Here is an 18,852-nt window from a genome sequence, read left to right as displayed (position 1 = left end):
ATGGCTTTGTGAGTAGAAAATGATGTCTGACAAATTTGATTGACTTTTTTGAAGGGATAACCAAAAAGGCAGTTGAGGGCACTGCAGTTGTTGTCAACATGGACTTTAGCAAGGCCTTTGTCAAGGTACTGCATGGCAGGTTGTTGCATAAGGTTAAATCTCTCAGGATCCAGAGTGTGGTAGTCAAATGTATACAAAATTGGCTTGATGATAGAAGACAGAGGATGGGTTGTTGAAGGTTGTTTTTGAAACTGGAGGCCTGTGACCAGCGATGTGTCTCAGGGATCAGTGCTGGGTCCTGTTATTTGTCATTTATATTAACAATTTGAATGAGAATTTAGGAGACATGGTTAGTAAGTTTGCAGATGACACCAAGATTAGTGGCATAGTGGACAGTGAAGAAGGTTATCTAAGATTGCAACAGGATCTTGAAAAGTTGAGCCAATGTGCTTAAGAATGACAGATGGCATTTAATTTAGATAAATTAGGGGAATTTCATAGTAACTTCATTGCAGTATTAATGTAAGCCTTACCTGTGACTAATAAATAAACTTCACTTTTAAATGCGAGGTGATGCGTTTTGGTCAATTGAACCAAGGTAGGCCTTAGTCAGTTAATGGCAGGGCGTTGGGGAAAGTTATAGAACAAAAAGATATAGGGGTACAGATTGATAGCTCCTTGAAAGTGGGGTCACAGGTGGACAAAGTGGTGAAGAAGGCATTCAGAATGCTTGGTTTCATTGATCAGAACATTAAATACAGGAGTAGGGATGGCTTGTTGGAGTTGTATAAGACATTGGTACGGCCATGCTTGGAATACTGTGTACGGTTCTGGTCACCCTGTTATAAATCTTTTCTGCGCTGTTTCTAGTTTACTTGGATGCTACTGGAACTTGATAGTTTGAGTTGTAAGGAGAGGCTGGATAGACTGGGACTTTTTTCCCTGGAGTGCAGGAGGCTAAGGGGTAATCTTACGGAGGTCTATAAAATAATGGAGGGCATAGATCAGTTAGATAGTCAACATCTTTTCCCAAAGGTAGGGGAGTATAGAACTAGAGGGCATAGATTTAAGGTGAGAGGGGAGACATACAAAAGTGTCCAGAGAGGCAATTTTTTCACACAGGGGTGAATGTCTGAAACGAGTTTGCCAGAGATAGTAGTAGAGGTGGGTACAATTTTGTCTTTTAAAAAGTGTTTAGACAGTTGCATGGGTAAAATTGGTATAGAGGGATATGGGCCAAATGCAGGCAATTGGGACTAGCTTATGGGTTAAAAAGGGGCAGTATGGACAAGTTGGGTTGAAGGACCTGTTTCCATGCTGTTAACCTCAATGACTGTAAAACATGAAAGGTTGACTTGGTATTTCTGTCTCCATGGATGTTGATCTGCTGAGTATTTCTAACATAATCTGTTTTGAATTCAATTTCCAGCATCTGCAGCTCTTTACTTTTGAATTACTTCTGTGGTGTGGTCATTGTTGCCTTCATTGTGGGACCTTGCAGTTTGCAATAAAATAAATGGTCAGTTGATCTATTTTGGCAGTGTTGGGTGTGGGGTGCATGTTGACCAGAGTACAAGGGAACCCCCATCTTTCCCCACCTTCATTCTTTAAATAGTGTCATGGGTTCTGAACACCTTGGCTTATTATAAAAGCGTAGAAACCCTACAGTGCAGAAGAGGACATTTGGCCCATTAAGTCTGCACTGACTCTCTGAGTAACTTAGCCAGGCCCTCTCCCCCATCCAATCTCCATAAACCCACACATTTCCCATGACTAATCCATCTAACCCACGCACGTTGGAAACTAAGGGGCAATTTAATATGGACAATACACCTAACTTGCACATCTTATCCAAAAGACAATGGTGGATAATTTCCTCGAAGCTCTGGCAGTATTATGGTGGCAGAACAAGAAATTCCTAGCTGATACTTCTATGTTGCTGCCTCACAGTGTTGTACTGACATGCCAGTTGGTGTACAGCTTGAATGTACATCTTCTAACTAATATGTATTAATAGATTGCATTGTCATTTATGAATGCTCAAACATTTTCTAGTGAGTTATCTTTTACCCACTTTTTCAAATCTGGTATCTGTTTTATTCTTGACTAAATTGGATCTTCTTGAATTTAGGCAAGAACAAATTGGTTGGTAAATAAGATGTTGCATTTTAACTTCACTTACTGCAGCTTCAAATGCAAATCAAATTTATGTATTCTGACTGTTCCCTGCAGTTCAATATTTTATACTCTACTGATTTTGTGTTTCATCTGCAGGAACCACATTGTGACTTCAAACCTTTCCACCTGTTTACTGTGGTCTGTTTGACTTTCTAGCTTGCCTCCTGCACACATCTTCAGTCCATCTGAACCCCCAAATCCCCTATTCCACTATTGTCGATGATCTTTCAATGCCACTGTGCCTTGGATTTTTCTCCAGAACATCTTTATCTCACCCCCTGCCTTCAAATGTCTCAAGTCTCTCAACCTCTTGCCTCCTCCACAATTGGACCATTTTTACTGGCTTGATACTCCCCGTTTTAGTGCTCTCTGCTGAATACTCTGAATTTTTAATTGTACAAGAAATGTGGTATGGAAATCCCATGGAATAGGGTTCCCAAACTGGGATCCATGTAAAGTCTCTAGGGGTTCAGTGAAAGGTGGCTACTACATGACTGCTGAAAGCTGGTTTAAACATGCAAAGTTTAGAAAGAATTAGAGAAATCAAATGGGCCAATGAGAGCAAGATCTTTTAGAGCACCAGTCAGCCTCTCAGCATCCAATTCTCTGGGAGTCCTTGCTCTGGCCCATTTGATTTATTCTACCTTGGTATGGTGCTGGATAGAATAGCTTGTGGCAGATGGCGAGGCTGAGGTGAGGCAAGAGATGAATTGGCCTGAAGCTGGGAAGAGGATGGCATATAGCCTACAGGCGGCAGTGGTAGAGTTTGTGCTTCGGGAAGGGAGGTGAGGGGAGTCAATTCTGGCTTGGGAAAGGAGTGGGCATACAATTCTGCCTTCAGGAAAGGAGAGGAAGTGAGCTTCTGGCTTTGGGAAAGGAGAGGGGGTGAGACTCTGTCCTTGGGAAAGGAAGTGAGAGGAATCAGTTCTGGCCTTGGGAAAGGAGTGGAGATGGAATTCTTTGGGCTTGGGTAAGGAGTTTGGTGCTGCTTAGCCTCTGGAGAAAAGTGAAGGGAGCTCTGTCTCAGAGAGAGGCCTAAGAGTGCATTGTGTGGGCGAGTGGGTTTGTGCGGGCAGGTGTGAGGGTGAATATGTTTGCATCATTCCTCCCAACAACAGTGACAAAGACTTGCATATTTTTAATGAGAGCACTTTTTACTTTTACCAGATTAATACATGTATAGGTTTAGCCAGAATTATTTCTATTTGATTTCTCTGTTCTTATGTATTTTACAGCAAAAGGGGCACCATTATGCAAATGCCTTGATGTTCCTGATGGCCTTGGTAGAACTAGGGGCTCCGCAGCTCAACAAGTTTGGGAAACTCTGCCACAGATCATGGCTTGAGTATCCCTCCTGCTGTATTTGCCAAGAAATGGTTCTGTCATTTGTGGTCACTTTCCTATACATAATGCAGGGTACAAGGTATTGTTGCTGAGTAAACTATAGAAATAAACTTCCATTGCTAGGTTCTTCATGAGGATTTAATGAAGACATCTCTATCAGATTTTCTGGAAAGATGGACCAAAGAAAGATCTTGTCTAATTTTCAGTAGATGATAAGTGTGGAATGTCTGTTTACTTGATTTTGGGAGAAATATTGAGAGATCTGTCTGTAGTGATTTGAAAAACATTAATTTTTGAGAAATTGCCGTCTGTTTCATATTCCACTCAACCTTTCATTTCCAAGGGCATGCAGTTAGCATTAGCTGTTGTTACTTCTAGAAACAAGGCCCATGAAGTCCTGATGGATGTAAAAGCTGTCCTTAGAGGGAGGGCATGCATCAAATATGAATGATAGATTTGAGCTGATTAAACTGTTGATAAGAGGAAAGGTTTTTTTATTTATACATCATCAGCAATTATTGTTACAAGTTGCTGAGGAAGATGGACATTCTTTTCTGGATTACTTTTGCTGGAGTTGTTAACATTTGCAGTGGTTTTAATCTCACTTTAAAATTTAAAATGTATTTATTGGTCATATGTAGGTTTACATTAACATTACAGTGAAGTTACTGTGGAAAACCCCTAGTCACAGCACTCAAGTGCTTGCTTGGGTACATTGGCCATGCTAAATTCTTCATCAGTGCTCCTGACCGTCAGTCTTTTGGACTGGGAGGAAACCAGAGCACCTGGGGGAAACTCACGCAGACACAGGAAGAACATACAAACTCTACAGAGTAACCCAAGCCAGGAGTCGAACCTAGGTCCCTGGCACTATGAGGCAGCAGTGCTAACCACTGTGCCGATATGATATTTAATTACAAATGCCAGTTGGGAACCTCCAACTGCTTGGAGTACTACAAAGTCAGCAACTTGAATTATACTGCTGGCTAAAGCAGAGCTTTGTTGAATGCATATTTACATCAATGCACATAGTTTCCATGGTCAGTTTTAAAATACTGTTTAAAATCGCAGTGCTATTAATGAAGATGCATCAAGTCAGGGGAGTGCAGCAAGAGCCGAATTTGGTGTACCACAGGTGCCTCGGTTGCACGGTTGGGAAGGAAGAAGAGTGAAAGAGAAATAGTGGTAGAGGGTTTTGTAGTTAGAGGAGCAAATAGACATCTCTGCAGCCATAGACATGACCCCAGGATGGTATATTGCCTTTCTGGTGCCAGGGTTAAGGATATCATAGAACAACTGCAGGGCGTTCTTAACGGGAAGGGTGAATAGCCAGAGGTTTTGATTTGCATTTGTACTAATGACATTGATAGAAGATGAGGTCCTGAAAGCAGATTTTAGTGAGCTAGATAAGACATTTAAACGCTGGACCTCCTGAGGTAGTAACGTACGGAAACCAGTGCCGCATGCTAGTGAGCATAGAAATATCAGGTTAGAGCTGATGAATGCATGACTGGAGAGATTGTGTAGGGATTCAGATTCCTGGGCCATTGGGACTGGTTATGGGGGGAGATGGGATCTGTGCATGCTGGATGGTTTGCACCTCATTGCAGCTGGCACCAATATCCTTGCTGAGAGGTTTGCTAGTGCTTTTGGGGGTGTTTAAACTAGTCTGGCAGGAAATGGGAACCTGAGGATAATCTCAATTGGAGAAAAATCGGAAATGGTAACGGAAAGCAGAAAATCAGTGATTGAGTTTGGAAGACAGGAAACAAAATACAGAAAATAATTTGGCAGTGCTCAAGGGTATGTACTTCAATACAAGGAGTGTAACAAATAAAGCATATGAGCTGAGGGCAGAAATGCGGTATCATGATGATATAGCTGTTGCATGGTTTTCAAACAAGGTGGGGGGTTGGCAATTTGGTTAGATGCAATTACAGTTGTGAGGACAAATAATATGTTAGAAGGAACATCAATTGAGGCCATTTAGATTGAGCTGAGAAACAAAATGGGGCAGTCACTGGGAGTGTACCATAGACCCCCCAAGCAGTCAAAGGAAGATAGAAAAACACATATGTAGGCAAAACTTTGAGAAGTGCATGGACAAAGGGCAGTAATATCCCAGTATTAATTGGGATTGTTTTAGTGTGAAAGGAATGGGGTGACAGAATTCTTAAGGTACATCCAAGAGAACATTTTTGGCCAATATGTAGCAAGCCCAAAAAGAGTGCATTGCTCTGGACTTCATTTTAGGAAATGAGGTGGGGCAGGTGGGAGGAGTCAATGTGTGAGAGCATATTTAAGTTAGTTTTAACATAATTATAGAAAAAAATGGGGACAAGGCCAATTTTACTGAGCTGAGAAGTGATTTAGCAAAAGTAGACTAGATGTAGCTACTGAAGGTAAATCGGTGTCAGAGCAGTGGCAGGCATTCAAGAGGTTCAAAATAAATGTGCCTACAGAGAAAAAGGGTGGGATGGCCAAATCTAGCAATCCCCAAATAAAGGCGCTTGCAGGCCAAGACTAAGCAGAAAAAGAAAGCTTATGACAGACACGGTGAACTCAATATTGCAGAAAGCCGAGAGGAATATAGAAAGAGGAGTGAAATCGAAAAGGAAATTAAGAAAGGGCATGAAAGAATATTGGCGAGCAAAATCAAGGACAATCCAAAGATGTTTTATCAGTACATTAAGAGTAAGGGACTAACTAAGGAAAGAGTAGGGCTCATAAAAAACCAAAAAGGTTAACTGTGTGTAGAGACGGAAGACATTAATATGATTCTTTGTGTCTGTCTTCACAAAAGAAAGGTAAATGCAAGCATTGTAGTTAAGAGGGGTGTGAAGTATTAGTTGTAGTAAACACAGGGACTGAGAAAGTACTAAACGGATTAAGAATGGGCTATCTGGCCCCTCAAGCCTGCTCTGCCATTCAATAAGATCATGGCTGATCTTTTTGTAGACTCAGCTCCACTTACTCGTCCACCCACCATAACCCTTAATTCCTTTACTGTTTAAAAAATTTATCTACCCTTGCTTTAAAAACATTCAGTGAAGTAGCCTCAACTGCTTCACTGGGCAGGGAGTTCCACAGATTCATAACCCTTTGTGTGAAGAAGTTCCTCCTCAACTCAGTCCTAATCTGCTTCCCCTTATTTTAAGGCTATGCCCCCTAGTTCTAGTTGCACCCGCCAGTGGAAACAACTTCCCTGCTTCTCTCTTATCTATTCCCTTCATAATCTTACGTTTCTATAAGATTCCTCCTCATTTTTCTGAATTCCAATGAGTATAGCCCCAGTCTACTCAGTGTCTCCTCATAAGCCAATGCTTTCGACTCCAGAATCAACCTGTTGAATTTCTCTGCACCCATCCAGTGCCAATATATCCTTTCTCAAGCAAGGAGACCAAAACTGTACATAGTAATCCAGGCTTGGCCTCATGAGCACCATATACAGCTACAACATATTCCCACTGCTTTTGAACTCCATCTCTCTAGCAATGAAGGACAAAATTCCATTTGCCTTCTTCATTACCTGCTGCACCTGTAAACCAATTCCTTGAGATTCCTGCACAAGGACAGCCAGGTCCCTCTGCACAGCAACATGCTGCAATTTTTTACTATTTAAATAATAGTCCAATTAGCATCCTTGAAAGTGGATAAATCACCAGAACCTTATGCTGTTAAAAGAAGCCAGGAGGAAATTGCAAAGAGTCTGTTGATCATTTTTCAGTCCTCACTGGATACTGGTGAGGTGTTGGAGGTCTGCTAATGCTGTTCCTTTGCCATGTAATTATTCAGTCTATCCCTTGCTCCTTTTTTCAACAGTCAGTTTGACCTCGGTAGTGGACAGATTGTTGAAATCAATTCTAAGGGACAGGATAAACTTATTTAGCGAGACCTGGATTAATCAAGGGCTGTTGGCATGGATTATTAAGGGAAAGTCTCTGGGATCCAGGGAAAAGTAGCAAGCTGGATGCAAAATTGGCTCAGTGGCAGAAACTAAAGGTTAATTGTTGAATGATGTTTTTGTGACTGGAAGGCTTTTCCATTCCACAGAGCTCAGTATTAGAACCCCTGCTTTTTGTGGTATGATTTGTACATAATGTAGGGAGAATGATCAGAGTTTGCAGGTGATGCTAAAATTGGCTGCACAATTCATAGGAGGATTGCTATAGACTTCAGATAGTTATCAGTAGACTGGTTTGGTGGGCAGAAAAAGTAGGAAATGAAATTCAACCCATAGAAGTGTGAGATGATGCATTTGGGAACATCATGCAAGGCAAATAATTACACAATAAATGGGAGGGTACTGAGAGATGTAGAGGAAGTGAGAGACCTTGGGTTGAGTGTCCATAGATCCCTGAAGGTAGCAGGCCAGGTTGATAAGGTAGTTAGGAAGGTTTTTTAAAATTCATCCATGGGGCATGGGTACCTTTGGCTGTAAGAAGTCTCTCAACACCAGGTTCAAGTCCAACAGGTTTATTTGGTAGCAAACGCCACTATCTTTCAGGGCTCTGCCCTTTCATCAGGTGAGTGGGGAGTTCTGATCATAAATCTTCACAAATGGGAGGTGACCATCATAAGTTAGTTGTTCAAACACTTATAAGCAGAATAAGACTTTTACTACAAACTGTATAAATCCAAAGTTCTGATCAGAACTCCCCACTCACCTGATGAAAGGGCAGAGCCCCGAAAGCTAGTGGCGTTTCCTACCAAATAAACCTGTTGAACTTTAACTTGGTGTTGTGAGACTTCTTACTATGTTTACCCCAGTCCAACACTGGCATCTCCACATCATGACTGCCTTTGGCTGGGCCAACATTTATTGCCTGTCCCTAATTGTCCTTGAACTGAATAGTTTGCCAGACCATTTTAGAGGGCATTTAAGAGTCAGCCGCATTGCTGTGAATCTGGAGTCACATGTAGGCCACACTGAATAAGGGCAGCAGATTTCCTTCCCGAGAGGACATTAATGATCCAGATGGGTTTTTACAACAAGAGTTTCATGGTCATCATTAGACTTTTAATTCCAGACTTTTATTGAATTCAAATTTCACCATCTGCCATGGTGGGAATTAAACCCAGTCCCCAAAATCCTTGTGGTGTGTGTAGTTTTGGTCCTCATTACACAAAGAATGTAAATGCATTAGAGGGTGCAGAGGAGATTTATGAGGATGTTGCGAGGATTGGAACTTGCAACTATAAGGAAAAATTGAATAGGTTTGGGTTGTTCTCCCAACAGAGGAGGCTGAGGGGAGATTTGATTGAACTGCAAAATTGAGGGGCCTTGTTAGAATGGATGGGAGGGCCCTGTTTACTTTAGCAGAAATCAGTGAGTACGGGTATAGATTTAGTGATTGATAGAAAAATTAGAGAATATGAGGAAAGATTTTTTTTCACCCAGAGGGTTGTTCAGGTCTGGAACTTGCTGCCTGAAAGTGGAGGCAGAAACCCTCAACTTATTAAAAGCTGTTTGGATATGCACCTCAAGTGCTGTAACCTGTAGGGTTACAAATCAAATGCTGGAAAGTGGGATTAGGCTGGCTCACTAAACTTTCAGGTGACACAGACATGATGGGCCAAGTGGCCATTTCCTATTCCATAATCGATGTTTCCACAAAGTCTTTATCTGACCTTACGTTGAATATGTTTGCATCAGTTATGGTTTCCTGAAATAGTGGGAGGTGACCGTCATGAGTTCATTGTTCAAACACTTGTAAACAGAATAAGACTTTTGCCACAAGCTGTATAAATCCAAAGCCACATGGTTGAGTGAATAAAGAATTTCCTTCTTTTCACTTTGAGGTTTGGGCCTTGATTATTAGCTGACTAAAGGCAAAACTTTGGAACAAATAGGATTGCACAGCAGGTCAAATAGCATATGAAAAGAGTTAAAGTTTTTTGCAGGGGGGCTCAATGAGTTGTAACTTAGAATATGATTAGAATGTGGAACTCATGTATTTAAGGCAAATAGTATAGACGCGAATAAGGCAAAGATAGATAAGTATGTGGGATAAATGAATCAAACATTGTGCTGATAGCTTCAGAAGAAGGATGTGAGGAAGCTCATGTGGAGAGTGAACACCTGCACAATCCAGTTGGGCTGGAAATTTTTGTGCTGCAACATCTCTAATTCTATGTAAAACTGCTTCACGCTGCTGCAAAATAAATAGCATAACAAACCTACAAGTGTGATTTGGTCTTGTATGACTTTTAAGGTAAAATATGTTTGGTTGGTTATTGTAGGTTTTATGGTCTTGTAGTTTGTAAGATGTGATGGGGCTCTTAGTTGATACTACTGGCTGGGAAGGTCCCAGAATGGAACCCTGGTGCAAAACACCATAACTTTTACCTTTCTTTTGAAAGAGAAGATAACTGAACAAACAGGAATAGCTTTTAACAACAACAGTCTGATTGTAATATGGTACTCCTTCACTTCCACTTATCTTCACAAATGTACTCAGATTTTAAGAATAATACTGGTCACAAAGTATATCTTTTGTTTTCAGTAAATACACTGTGCTTATGTACCAACAGGCTAACTGTAGTCAGATACACCCCACTCTGAAATCAAGTATCAGATACCACCCAATTGAACTTCCATGGATTTCTTCACAAATGCCCCCAGATGATTACATTGTGAGCCAACTGGCCTCTCTGGACCTAGGCTTCCACAAAAATGTTTCCAAACTCACCTTAGAAACATATTTCATACAATGCTTTTTCTCAGCTGATCCACTATCAGAATTTTCAACTCTCCTTTCAGTATTTCTCTGTCTTGTGTTATCACATGTGTTCAAACTTCCATGTAATCTTGCAAATACTCAGCCCCCAACTACTATTGTTTCATAGACTACAGCAAGATATCTTGCTTCTCCCAAGCCAGTTTGACCCAGTCAGCACTTTACAGTTATGCCTTTAACGTTAGTGTCAGATTCCAGTTCCTGTTTTCCTTTTTACTTCAGTCGTCCTGGAAACTTCTCTTTTCATTGCTAGTTTCCATAGCTGTTCTTTAGTTTGTGTAGTTTGCTGTCTTGCCTATTGCTCTATTGTATTGCTTTTCTGCTTTTGGCAGAGCTGTTCCCTCACTCAATAACAAGCTCCTTCTGCTCTGGGTTCAGTTAAGTTACACTCGAGTTCTTTCTTCTTAAGGATGTCCCTGGTTGCTAAGCAACAGTTTATTCTTTCTCCAACCTATTACTTACTTCTCACATCATAAACTCTCTAAGCACAATGAAACCAAAAAACCCAATACATGTTAACATCTTCATTTAACGTAAATCTACCTAGAGTTTTACCCTTTCTTGCACAAAAACACTAAACTCGAATCTGTACTTTATTTCTAATATCCAACAATGCAAACACTGGCTACTTAAAACTACCAGTGCTTCTGACCGTGCTGAAAAAAATGACCCTCTGCAACAACTTCTTAATAATATTGTCATTAAAATATCCATTTATTGAACTTGGTTTGATTAGGATTGAGTAGACAACATAATTTTGTTTTGCCTCAGGTCCAGTAATTGTGCTGTAAAGAGTTCATTCAGTCTGTGAACCCTTTACTTGATAATGCCACTTCAACAGCTTGCTGCTAAGGATCTTTATCTTCCTGTTGTTTAGAATGTTCCATATTTTGAGGTTTTGAGATCCAGGATTACAAAAGTGTATGATTTGGTAACTGACCTCTGCCTTTCAGGTCACACTGACCTTGTGCTTTTCTATTTTCATGGTTTAAAAATGGACGGAAATGTAGTTGAGTGCATTCCTGGTTTGTGAGAAGTCTATTATCTGTTGTCTTTTCCTCCAATGAGTAGACCTCCTTCATCTGAGTGGGGCTGCAAGATTGAAATTCGGCTTGTTCATTAACCATGGTATCATGAATTAGATTAAATACATTTAATCACAGAGTATTTTATATATTAACAGAATTGTCATTAACTTCAAATGGCAAAAACAAAAGAAATATGTATATTTTGGACGCAGAGGAATGCTCAGCACACTCAGTCATTATGTGCACATTCAGCACGCACCTCATTTCACTTGCCCTGACTTAGAATCATAGAAAAATTACAGCACAAACAGGCCCTTTGGCCCACAAGTTGCGCCAATCTTATCTCTACCTACTAGGCTTACCTATAACCCTCAATCCTATTAAGTCCCATGTACTCATCCAGAAGTCTCGTAAAAGACCCTAACGAATTTGCCTCCACCACCACCAACAGCAGCTGATTCCATTCACCCACCACCGTCTGAGTGAAAAACTTACCCCTGACGTCTCCCCTGTACCTACTTCCCAGCATTTCCTCTTGTGGCAGCCATTTCAGCCCTGGGTGAAAGCCTCAGAGTCCACCTGATCAATACCACTCATCATCTTATACACCTCTATCAGACCCCCTCTCATCCTTCATCTCTCTAAGGAGAAAAGATTGAGCTCTCTCAATCTACCCTCATAAGGCATGCCACCCAATCAAGGTAACATCCTTGTAAATCTCCTCTGCAGCCTTTCAATGGCTTCCACATCCTTCCTGTAATGAGGCGACCAGAACTGAGCATAGTACTCCAAGTGGCGTCTGACCAGGGTCTTATACAGTTGCAGCATTACCTCCTGACTCTTAAACTCAGTTCCTCGATTGAAAGCCAGTACACCATACACCTTAACCACATCCTCTACCTGCGAAGCCGATTTGATCTGCATATTTAGTCATGCTAGTAGGAAAAAAAACATTCAGACTGAAATCAGTGGATTCCTGCTCCACTGACCTGGAGTGGTGGTATTGGTATGTGTTTTGATTATGGGAACATCACAGACAAACTAATCTTATTGCCTGACACCCAGACACCTGTGCTTTCACAGTCCCTGGAAAGTTGTCACAGTTTTCCCAGTTTGTATTACAAAGTACTGCATTTGGTGGGTGAGATAATGCCTTTACCCATGAAATGGATAAAATGGGAAGCTGTTGGAACATTCCAACATCAGTTGGAATTAAAGTAGATAAAACTGGCTGCAGCTCGAATCTTGTCTACATTTAAATCAATACAGATGTTGTGAATTTTCTTAATTGCCTGTGAATGAGCAATTCACCTTGTGTCATTTCTCCATTTCCCCCATAAACTTGCACATTCTTTCTTTTCAGGTAATACTCTTTTGAATGCTTTAATCAAACCTGTCTCCTGCATTCCAGATCTGAACAAATAGCTGCATGTAAAGGATTTTTCTCCTGTCGCTTTTGCTTCTTTTGCCAATTAGTTTAAATATCGAGGGAGGATCCATGTTACTTTTGTACAAATGCAGATTGTGGGATTTATTTGGTGATGTGTATGGCAGTAATGTTTTTTTGCCAAATTCAGGATGTACTAATTCATTTTCTTCAGGACATTTTAACAATCTGTACTGTTCAACTCTAGGAGAGTCAATTTGGAAATTCCAAGAAATAAAATTCAAAATATATCCTGCACATAAGAAAGACCAGAGAAAACAAATGCAGAAATGTTATGTACAAATAGCAGTCTCATCGTTTAGCTAGCTATTTTATTGACTAACAAATTAGAAGCATTTCTACAATATATGAATGTGCTTTAATAATGTGATTCACTTGCTCATCTTTATGTTCAGTAAATTTGCTTAATCATTTAAGCCGAAAACAAAGTCTGATGTGATGCTCCTCATTGAAGAAGGGAGAGCAATTTATGAAGGAATGGAATGCTTTCAGCAATTAAAATAATTATCAGGTTGCTCTGTTTGTTATCCTGAGCGAGTAACTGAAAGTAAACTATTTATCTGTCCTAATGTGTTCTCAAACTTGGTTGTGAGAGTGCACCAAGATATAGGCGTTGAGCACAAAATGTGGAAAAGACCCACATGTGGCTAGATAAGTCTAGACCTCAGCCATATAATTAAAGTAGCTGTTATTTGTGAGCCGCCATTGATTAAAACTGACCTGCTTTTGAGTTTCCAATGGAAGTAATTTTTTTTATTTTTAAAATAGGTCTCTTGCAGTTGGCACCAAATCGGGTTACAAGTTTTTCTCACTTTCATCGGTGGATAAATTAGAACAGATCTATGAATGCAGTAAGTGATCAATTTGAATTGCAAACGTCCAAAGCAATGTTTACAATGCAGTGTAAGTGTAAAAATTGTCATGTTCCTCATACTATATTAATGCAGTAAAAATCAAATTGCCTCCTCAAAGGTGCATTATCTTTCTGGTCAATGCAGGTGTTGGCAGTGAGGTAATGAGACCATTGTAGCCATGTTATATAAAAAAGTCTTTCTGTACACCCTAGCTGTGAGTGTAACAATATATCTGCACTCATTTCCTTTTCCCCTACGTACTCTGAATGGTATGTTTTATCTGTATAGCATGCAAGAAACAATACTTTTCACTGTATCTCAATACACATGAGAACAATAAATCAAATCAAAATGGTCTCATTTTGGGGAGGCCAGATATGAAAGATGATTAAAAAAAATTAAATTGCTCTCTATGGAAGCAGGAATGCTTACATTTAACAAATCGTTGGTTGGCATGGTGACACAGTGGTTAGCACTGCTGCCTCACAGCGCCAGGGACCTGGGTTCAGTTCCAGCCTCAGATCACTGTCTATGTGGAGTTTGCGCATTTTCTCCCCTTGTTTGTGTGGGTTTCCTCCCGGTGCTTCAATTTCCTCCCACAGTCCAGGGATGTGTAGATTAGGTTGATTGGCCATGCTAAATTGATCCTTACTGTCAGGGAGTTTAGCGCAGTAAATATGAGGGTTATGGGATTATTGTCAGTACAGGCTTGATGGGCTGAATGGCTTCCTTCTGTACTGTAGGGATTCTATGATTCTGTTCTATGAGGGAGGCCGTGCTTCGAGTCATAGACGTTTACGGCATGGAAACAAGCCCTTCAGCCCAACTTGTCCATGCTACCTTTTTTTTTCAGGAAGGCTTGTAGGAATTTTGAAACATAGAAACTAGAAGGAGGAGTAAGCCATTCGGCCCTTTGAGACTCCTCCTCCATTCGTTATGATCATGACTGATCATCATATTCAATAATCTGATCCCCTGCCCCCTCCCTTGAAGTCCGCTTGCTTCTAACTCCATCGCCTTGCCTGTCTCCTCAGCCTATCTTCCATTGAATCCTAATCCATGCCGTTGCCACTTCCAGGCCACTATTCCAATGCTCCTGACCATCCTCTGTAAATTTCAGGACATTGAGCAAACATTGCTGCTTTTGCTCTATCCCTACTCCAAGTGTTTGATTCACACATTAATCCAACATCCTTGCATTCACTGATCAAAATGATCATCCCTGTGTTTAAGTCTCTTTATGGCATGATCCTCTGTCAACTCATCCAGTACTGCAATTCCTACAAGTAGCAAGAATTTGGATTTATGTATCATCTTCAACAAAATGTCCCACAACATTTCACCAGTGTTATCAGACTAACTTGGATGTACGTCCACATAAAAAAAGTTAGAAAAGGTGACTATAAATTGGCTAGAATGGTGAATTTTAAAGAGCATCTTATGGAGCGAGAGAGGAGTAGGGAGGGAATTTCATCAGTTAGAACTTAGGTGGCTGAAGCCAAAGCTACCAGTGGCCAGAAAAGGAAATCAGATGTACAAGAGAACAGAGAGAGAGCTTGGAGCAGTGAGTTCACGGAGGGATTTGAATAGACGGATAAGAAATTTAAGATATTCCAGGAGCCAGTATAAATCAGTGAACAGAGGGATGAAGGAAGAAAGGGATTTGATGAGAGCCAGGACATGGGCAGCACTGCAATGCTTGCCTCTGGCCAGCATTTTAGTTAGTTCCAGATTGAGGTTTAACATGAATTTTTAGATGCAGAGTAAAGCTGAGGCAATGCCACAATGCATTTTTACTCATGCCTACGAAACACTGTACCGTGCACAATGTTTGTAATTCCGCTTGTACTAAACCTCTCCCTGGCCCACCAAATCCGTTAGACAGTTTTAAGTGTGGACATTACTCATACTGGAAGCTGGCTTAAGACTGCAAATAATACTTTACATCAGGAACATCACAGTAAGCAGAAGGAAACTCTTATAGGAGCAGGTCTCCAGTGATGTTATGGGTCTGTGGAATGACTGATATTCAGTTAACCTGGCCTGCCAATTTAAAGTGAGCGCTCAAGTATGTTGGTGTGATTTCTTGGAATTATGGATGATTGTGTGTAAATTCTTCAACTGAATTGGAAATCAGTAGATTGTAAATTTTACGTTTCTGTTAGAAGAACCCAGGCTGCAAGGCCAGACTGTTTAATATCAATTTTTTGCATCTGTAACAGTGTAATAAGCATGCTGTAGATTATTTAAAAATCTGCTTATATAAACAATACTTGTAGCATGCGTTTCCTCTCTGTCACATTGCAAAGAAAATATATAAAGAAAGGAAATTGTTCAAGGATGCACACCTACACTTTGACAGATGAATAATATTGAGTGCAATTTTGTGATACTTGTGCCAACGATAATTCCTTGTGTACAGCAGGCAATCTATTTGACTGTTGTTGGTTCACAGACCTGACTAGGGGAAAGTTATATTGTAAGACAATGTCCTTTGACCTGGAGAAGTTATATTGTAAGACAATGTCCTTTGACCTGGGAATTTTTTAATAGAAAAATTAATGTAAGCACATGCCCTGATAAATATCTCTTGTGTTTATTAGTTGAAATATAATAATGAGTAATGGAATGTCTTTTTGGGAGAGAGAAATCACTTCAAAATCCGTTAAGTGAGCTGCTGTTGATTATACTGAATAAAATTTAATTTCCAGCAGTTTTTACATTTCTTCACAGTTGTTTAATGTAACTTTTTTTTAACTCCTTAATGTCTACTTACAGCTGACACAGAAGACGTATGTATTGTGGAACGGCTGTTTTCCAGCAGTCTAGTAGCTATTGTGAGCCTTAAAGCACCCAGAAAGTTGAAGGTTTGTCACTTTAAGAAAGGAACAGAGATCTGCAATTACAGTTATTCCAATACGATCCTGGCAGTCAAACTAAATAGACAGGTGAGGATCTGTGGCATAACCTTTCAAAGTCATCCATTGGGTTGTGGCGGGACTTAGGTGTTTAGTCTTGTTTAAATATAGCTAAAATATGCTTAAAATCTTAAATAAGCATACACTTCCTTCAGTGTAACACTTACCATCATATTTTAATTACACATGTCTTGTCATAAACGTATTTAGGCTTACGTGCTCTGTCCTTCTGGCTTCACTTCTAAGCATGGTATTGTAGTGATTTCCTGCATAGTATCACTCACCAAACTTGTGCAAAAACGATTTTCTTGTTTGGCATTCTTTGAATCACTCTGGGCCTCTTCCTGTGCTCAACTGCTGGTATGTCTCACTTATTTTCCCTTTGTTGATCCTGCCTAACACTAGTCCTTGCCTGAACGCCAATGCCATTTCAAGCTGCCTAGATGCCGATCTTGTTGCTGAATGTTTTGCTGCATTTCTTCTTTTAATGGATCAAAAACAATTCATATACTGAATAAACACTTGAAGTGTGGTTAACAACTTATAAGCCTTGCGAAGCTGGTTGTCATTTGATGAACTCAACAGGACGAGTAACCTCTAGGGCCATAGGGGGAGGGAAGAGTTAATAACATAAACATAATGAGAGCAGTGACTAAAAGCACCAGAGAGAACTTGCCAATTTTCCCAAGTCTCCTACCTTTTAATGCCTTTGGCGCTCCTTTTTTCACAGATCCACTTCTTCAATTCCACTCATTTCCTCCAAATGAATAGTGTTGCAGTGTGGAGACACATGGGTTATATGTATGCCTGTTTTTTTTTGTGTGGGGTACATGGAACATTTCCTGTTCCAGCCCTACTTCATCAGTCTTCAACTTCTTTTCTGGTTTCCATCCTTCTCTCACCTTCGCATGGTCTATCTCGGACTCTTTCTTTCCCTCTCTTGAGGATAGGCTAACAACCAATATTAGCTATAAGCACATTGACTTCTTCTTGTGACATCTATGCTGTTAAACCTCAAGGTAGCTGTGGATGTTTCCCCTCGAGAGAGAATTCAGTATTTGGAGCATATTTTCAGAAGAAGTCACCCATTTAAAATGGGGTTTAGGAGGAATTTTGTCTCTTCGAGGGCCAAGAATCTTTGGAAATCTAAACCCCATAGAAGTATGGAGGCAGAGTCTTTGAGCATATTCAAGGCTGAAATCGATGGATTTTTGAACTAAAGGGGAGTCAAGGCTTATGAGGAACAGCCTAGAAAGTGGAGCTTAGACAAAGATCCACTGATCTAAGGTATACTACACTGCAAAGGCCAATAGCAGGCTGAAAGACTGGGAAACTTTCAGATATAAACAAAGGGATACTAAAAAAGAAATAAAAAGAGCGAAGGTAAATTGCAAAAGAAAACTAGGGCAAAATATCAAGAAACATAGCAAAAGCTTATATAGTTATGTAAAAAGGAAGAGAGTCACTTGGGTGAATGTTGCTCCCTTGGGTGAATGTTGCTCCCTTGGAAGATGAAACCGGAGGGTTAATAGTGGGGAGCACTGAAATGGCAGAGATGCTAAATCAATACATTGCCTCAGTTTTCACAGTGGAAGACACTAGTACCGTTCCTTTAGGAACGGGCAAATCAGAGTAATAGAAAGAGTCGAATTTAGAAGAATTAACATCGATAGGGAAAAGGTACCCTGCAAACTATTGGGACTGAGGGCAGATCAGTCTCCTGGGCTTATATCCTAGAATATTAAAGGAGTGGCAATGGAGGTAGTGGATCCATTGGTTATAATATTTCAAAATTCCCTGATCACAGGAAAGGTTCCAATGGATCGGAAAAATGCTAATGTTTGCCTCCCTCTTATTCAAAAAGGAAGGGAGGCAAAATTTGGGAAATTAGAGACCAGTTAGTTTAACACCTGTTGTTGGGAAAGTGTTTGAATCGATTATCAAGGAAGTAATATCAGGACATTTGGAAAATCAAAACACTATCTATCAGAATCAGAATGGTTTTATGAAAGGCAAATCATGTTTGGCCAATTTGCTAGAGTTCTTTGAGGAAGTAACAGGCAAAGTGGATAATTGGGATCCTGTAGATGTAGTACATCTGGACTTTCGGAAAGTGTTTGATAAGGTGCCGCACAAAAGATTAATTTACAAGGTTAGATCATGTGGGATTATGGATAATTTATTAGCTTGGATAGACGGTTGGCTGATGGACAGAAGACAAAGTTGGGATAAATGGTTTTTTTTCAAGTGGGGTCCCACAGGGTTTGTTCTTGGGCCCCAGCTATTCACAATCTATATTAATGACTTGGATACAGGAATAGAAAGCTTTATTGCCAAATCTGC

At 40.3% G+C, this 18,852-nt stretch overlaps 1 protein-coding gene across 1 annotated transcript in view; it reads left to right on the top strand.

The window, feature by feature from the left end:
• The window catches only part of wipi2 (WD repeat domain, phosphoinositide interacting 2), a 65,138-nt gene that overhangs the window by 13,877 nt on the left and 32,409 nt on the right, over window positions 1-18,852 (top strand). The window contains exons 2-3 of the mRNA XM_080206393.1: window positions 13,506-13,588; window positions 16,370-16,539. Of these exons, the coding sequence (XP_080062519.1) occupies window positions 13,506-13,588; window positions 16,370-16,539 (253 nt within the window). The remainder of the gene's footprint in view (window positions 1-13,505; window positions 13,589-16,369; window positions 16,540-18,852) is intronic.

Source organism: Carcharhinus amblyrhynchos, chromosome 18 (genome assembly GCF_965287045.1).
Source record: "Carcharhinus amblyrhynchos chromosome 18, sCarAmb.v2.hapA, whole genome shotgun sequence".
Lineage (NCBI taxonomy): Eukaryota > Metazoa > Chordata > Chondrichthyes > Carcharhiniformes > Carcharhinidae > Carcharhinus > Carcharhinus amblyrhynchos.
The sequence above is the reverse complement of the archived record's forward strand: the minus strand, read 5'-3'. Positions and strand labels throughout refer to the sequence as shown.